Genomic DNA, 6,095 nt, shown 5'->3' on the forward strand with positions numbered 1-6,095 from the left:
CTTAATTTTAAATTACTACATCTCTACTTTCACTCAATTATATGATCCTAGTTACATACAGAGAAAGCAAGTGAGTTTTTTGGTTTTTTTTTTTTTTTTTTTGGTTTTTGAGACCGGGTTTCCCTGTGTAGCCTTGGCTGTCTGAGAACTCACTGTTCTGGGGCTCACTCTATATACCAGGCTGACCTTGAATTTAAGAGACCCTCCTGTGTCTGGCTCCCAAATGCTGGGATGGAAGGTGTGTGCCATCAGGCCTGGCTCTGTTTTCCTAAAGGGGAATGCACACAGATGCTCAATGAGTAGTCTCTAGGTGCAGGGGAAGGGACTGAAACACTTTTGTCATATGAAACATGTCTAGTGCAATACTTCGCATCAACAAGCTCATATAAGCCAAGGTTTAAACATTAGACAAACTGCTGGGCAGTGCCTACAAGGCTAAAACCAGAGGACTATTTGAGCCTACAAGTTAAACCCAAGCAGGACAGAGGTCACCTCCTTTCTCTGAAAACGTTTGAAATAACTGTCTGGGCCTGCACCCATCTCACTGTTTATAAGCTCCGTAGCTGGGGTTAGAAGGGTCTTGTGTTTTTGGGCTATGATTTTCTCATCTATTGGTTTGAGCATCTTCCTGTCTGGAGGTGACCTGCCTTCTCTTGAAGGCCTGAACCTGGTACACTTAGCAACGGAAAAGCAAACTGCCTTTGGAAGTGGCCTCTGCTTCCCTCCTTCCAGACAGGGCTAGTGCAGAAGCTCTGCTGGCTCCCTGTGCTTGCCACCCGCCCCCTGCCCGCACTTCAGCTCTTCCCAGGTTTCTTTCATTTCTTTTGTGGGTTTCCAAAGCTGTTCCCTCTATGGAAGACAGTCTACTTTTTTTTCTTATTCTGACTTTCTTTAAAGGTTCACTGGCTTGCATGGAGCTATTCTCTAGTCTGCCATCTTGTCTGATATGTATGTACACTATCTATCTATCTATCCATCCATCCACCCACCCTTCCTGTATGCTCGCCAGTCCCTATGCATGCAGGCACACATGGAGGTCAGAAGATACTTCTCAGCCTTCTAATCACTAGGATTATAGTCCTGAGACACCACATCTGGGTTATTTGAATACATATAGTAATCTAATTGAACTATTATTTAGTGACTTTTTTGAATTCTCCATGTTATTTTCTATAGGTACAGTTAATTTGTTTTGACTGACTTCACTATATGAACAACTGACGTTTGTTCACAAATCCATGTGTAGAGCTGAGGTGGGAGGCTGGCACACACCTTTAATCCCAGAACTCAGGAAGCAGAAGCAGGCAGAACGGCTAAAGCTATACAGAAGAAAAGTGTCTTGAAAAACCAAAAGCAAACAAACAATGCCCCCACACACATATAAATCAACAAAACCCACCACAACAACCATGTGTAGAATTACTACAGTGTAAGCCATATCTATCTCTCTGGTTTTTCAAGACAGCATTTCCTCTGTGTATTTTAAGATAGCATTTCCTAGCTATCCTGGAACTCTCTCATTTAGACCAGGCTGGCCTTGAACTCACAGAACTCCATGTGCCTCTGCTTCCCAAGTGCTGGGATTAAAGGTGTGTGCCAGCAGTCTGGCTCTACACTGTTCTCAGATGGTTATAGCACTCTGCACTCTGTACAGTACACTATGCTGTCCTGTCTGCTTACAACTGATCATTATCTAGCCCTATGCATACTCAAAATCTTTTAAGTTTTCCTAGACTCAGCAATAAAATTATTACTAAATACAGGTTTACTATGCTCAAAAATTTCCAAAATTTCTTTCCTGTCTATAGACTAAAACATAAGTTAGGCTTTAAGTATTGTACAGCCTTCCTGATCTACCTCACTGTCCGCACACAGCATTCTTTGAATTAAATTGCTCTTTATTTCACTGTGTCTGTAGTTTAATGAAGACATCCTCATTTCTCCTCCCTCATGTTCAGATCCTGGCCTGCTAACCCTCAGTTCAAGCCTTAGTTTCTCTGCAGAAATCCATCTTGCTGTTCCATCCTATTACACTAATGTGCCGATTTTTATACTCACAACTCTCTCTATAAAACAGTGATTAAATGTATACCGTGTACAATACACCGTTAAGCATTTTAAATTATAGTTTCTAACTCTCCTAAAAATCATGTAAAAAAGGAAACAATTATATTCCTAGTGCAAGACCATAGATGAGTTACAACACTAATATTTTTATTATATTGATTTGATTTCAACATCCATTCTCTTTCTATTATACCTCGCTGCCGTCCGGCCTTATAGCAATCATCTGGTTACACTTACAGACTCAACTCAGTTCTACCCAGAGAGCGGGCACCTGAGTACTTACTGCTCTGTGCCTGAGCAGGAGCTTCCTTCTCTCCAGCACCAGGTCTTCACTATACAGACAGTACACGTGTGCTCCATATTTGTTGGTGAATTAACTGCATATTCACATTATTCTTTACAGAATAAAGACTAACATAATATCCTAAAACTGTTACTTTAGACAATCAGAGTTACTGTGACTTTAAGAGAATGTTATTGTCCATGCCTGGTTGTGCTCTGGAGCGGGAGAGTTATCTGTTCCGTTGTGCTCTGTGAGTTGTTCTCTCCTTTTTTCTCTAATCAGAATCTTATGAACATCATCTTCCAGTCTATTGAAGAATCCCCCATCGTGTGATAAAGTCTGAGCAGAATTCGATTCCTGTCAAAATAAATCCTGAATTACTATCATTCAACACAAATATATACACATTCACTAAGCCTCACGAGTCACTAGGAGGAGAAAGAAAAGAGAGGTTGCTAGGAGACAACGCATCACTCTACCCTGCCTCCAGAAGACAAGCAGGAGGGGCATGTTTGACAAGTGTCTCTTTCTTATTTCTTCCTATTTTGGCGTTTCCTATGACTGACATCTTTTAGAGGCAGGGTGGTCTGGAACTTGTGATTTTCGTGCCAAACTTCTCACACACTGAAACTAAGGCTCTGGCACAACATGCCCAGGCACTGTTGGCTTTTCAACTTTGTTATACACGCACCACACAGTTCACTCCGTTATCACTGAAAAGTTCCAGTTTGCCGTATCAGATGTCACCACCAACAGCTTTACACTCTCCTCGCCTGCACTCATCCACAGTCACTCTTTCTCAAACGTTCTTCTCCGCCCTAGGCAGCACTAATTTTGTCTTTATAAACGTATCTACTCTGTACATTTCATATAAACAGAATATTGTGTTTTCTGCTCAAAACTTCTTTATCTATCAATATGTTTGCAAGCCTTGACCATGTGACAGCATGGATTAGTACTTCATTTTCTCCCCCGCAGTACCCCATTTTACACTGTCATTCTCTTGTCACTGGCAGATGGACAGCTCTCTTTGGTCTGCTGTGAATAGTGCTGCTATGAACACTTATATACAAGATGATTATGGGTATGTTTCCAGTTCTGTGAGACATATACCTAGGAGCAAGGTTACTGGGTGGTCTCAAAGTCTACATTTAACCTTCTGAGATATTCCAGCTAGTGCTCCAAGCAGCTCATTATTTTACAAACCTGTCAGCAACATGGGACAGCTCTAACTATATTCTATTTATGTCTATATTCTCAGCACTATGTTGTCATGTTTCTATTGCAGACACCCTCATGGATGTGAACACTTACTTCATCAGGGCTTTGCACTGAGTTTCCCTATGGCTGATGGAGTAGGCCATTAGTTTTATGATTTACTGGATACTGTAGACTCCTTTTTGAGAAATGTTTACTTACAATCTTTGCTCAGTTTTTAACTGAGTTACTTGCCTACTTACTTTTAGCTAGAGAGATGGCCCCATGGTTAAGGTGTGTGCTGCTCTTGCAGAGGCCCCGAGTTCAGTTCCCAGCATCCATTTGGGTGGCTCAGAACAGCCTGTAACTCTAGCTCCAGGGCATCTGACAGCATCTCCTGGCCTTATGTACTACCTGTCCCCCAGGCATATATGTATATTTTCAAGAAACATAGATGTAGGGCTGGAGAGATGGCTTAAGAGCACCGACTATTCTTCCGAGGGTCCTGAGTTCAAATCCCAGCAACCACATGGTGGCTCACAACCATCAGTAATGAGATCTGATGCTCTCTTCTGGGGTGTCTCAAGACACCAACAGTATACTCACATATAATAAATAAATAAATATTTTTTAAAAAAGAAAAGAAATATAGATGTAAAGGGAAATAATTTATGTATTGTAAAAAGCTGAGCAGAGTGACAACCGGCTATCATCCCAGTTAGGGCAGAGAGGCCAGACAAATATGTGCTGCAAAGACATCAGAGTCCATGGATCTCTTCCATGCCTTCCACTTTCAAGTAAGTCTGTGAATAAAGTGGTTTACCATCACATCCCCCCCAATATAGTAAGAAGATGAGGAGCAATTAAGGAAGACACTGGACATTGACCCTTTGGCCCCCACAAACACACACACACACACACACACACACACACACACAAACGAACATGTATACATACAAAATGTGTGTGTTTTAATTTAAATATACATCTCATTAAACATTATAAATATTTTCTCTTATTAAATATTTAAATATACATCTCATTAAACATTATAAATATTTTCTCTTATTATAAGAGTTGTCTTAGTGCAGAAGATGGCCTAGTCGGCCATCATTGGGAAGAGAGGCCCCTGGTCTAGCAAACTTTATATGCCCCAGTATAGGGGATCGCCAGGGCCAAGAACTGGGAGTGAGTAGGTAGGGGAGCAGGGCAGGGGAAGGGTATAGGGGACTTTTGGGATAGCATTTGAAATGTAAATGAAGAAAATATCTAATAAAAAATTTAAAAAAAGAGTTGTCTTAGCAAAGTTTTCATGATGTCCTCTAGACAACACAAAAGCTTTAGTTTTCTTTAAACTAGGGATTGATTTGGGATGGCACGTGTGCTGGGTGAGCACTTCACCACTCACCTCTCTCTCCTAAGATGCAGAGCTTTAGCTCCTACAGCTAGCAAACCTGCGACTTAGAGCTGCCTTTGTGGTGTTGGGGCTCAAACCTATGCATGACCTCAATGGTATCTGTGGCTGGGTGCTGGCTTGGTTTTAGGGTCACATACACTCCTGTGACCCATGCTGTTAGTTTTTCTGTAGATGCAGAAGGCATCTGAATGCATTCCTCTGCAAAGAGATATTTATTCAAGGAGAAGACTATTTCCTCATACTGAATTGTCTTGGCTCTCAAAGTCATAAATCAAGCAAATATAAATATCAAATTTTACTTCTGGACTCTATGTCTACTCTCAATACTGTCAATTCTCAGTTTCAAATGGACTCCACTACTACAGCTTTATATTTGCATTGTTTTATGCTGCATTTAAAAGCCATTTTGACATAAACTGTGTATATAAATAAAGGCAGTATTAAAGAGATGTGATTTTACACATTCTCTAGTGAAGTAGGATTTCCCCTCTTCTTGTTATCAAGCAGAGACCAAAGGAAATGCTTTTCCTGTCCCCATTGGTCTTCTGGCTACAGGACTGAGCTTTATCAAGTCTACTGTCTCTATAAACAGTCACACACAATTCAATTCATGGCTGCTTAGTGTTTACCTGCACATCACCCAAGAAAGGGAAATGTCTGAATGAAAATTTGTGTATCAGTAGAAAAGCATTAGTTTCCTGTAGAGAACTTCATGTTCTATAGAGCATGTGGACGATGTTTTACTTGAGTCTCATAGACACCAGCACAGAGCACATGTCCCACTGATAATCAAGGTCTGTGATGACCAGGAGCCACTGCCAAGTGGCACAAACCTAATTCCAAGTATTGCTTCGTAAGACTACCATATTCTGTCAACTTTAAAGCATTAAACAGTGCTCGGTGTCCATGACAGGAGCAGTTGCTGCTGACACTAACAGCATCTGGGTTTACACTGTTCAGTGGCCTTGTTTGCATGACTGAGGCTTTGAGATCTTACTCTTCGCCGGGCAGTGGTGGCGCACGCCTTTAATCCCAGTACTTGGGAGGCAGAGGCAGGTGGATTTCTGAGTTCGAGGCCAGCCTGGTCTACAGAGTGAGTTTCAGGACAGCCAGAGCTACACAGAGAAACCC

At 41.5% G+C, this 6,095-nt stretch overlaps 1 protein-coding gene across 2 annotated transcripts in view; it reads right to left on the reverse strand.

The window, feature by feature from the left end:
• The window catches only part of Gkap1 (G kinase anchoring protein 1), a 38,187-nt gene that overhangs the window by 9,055 nt on the left and 23,037 nt on the right, over window positions 1-6,095 (reverse strand). For both annotated transcript variants that reach the window (XM_021180396.2, XM_021180398.2), the window contains exon 7: window positions 2,555-2,707. In XM_021180396.2, the coding sequence (XP_021036055.1) occupies window positions 2,555-2,707 (153 nt within the window). The remainder of the gene's footprint in view (window positions 1-2,554; window positions 2,708-6,095) is intronic.

The sequence above is a fragment of the Mus caroli genome, chromosome 13, assembly GCF_900094665.2.
Source record: "Mus caroli chromosome 13, CAROLI_EIJ_v1.1, whole genome shotgun sequence".
Taxonomy (NCBI): domain Eukaryota; kingdom Metazoa; phylum Chordata; class Mammalia; order Rodentia; family Muridae; genus Mus; species Mus caroli.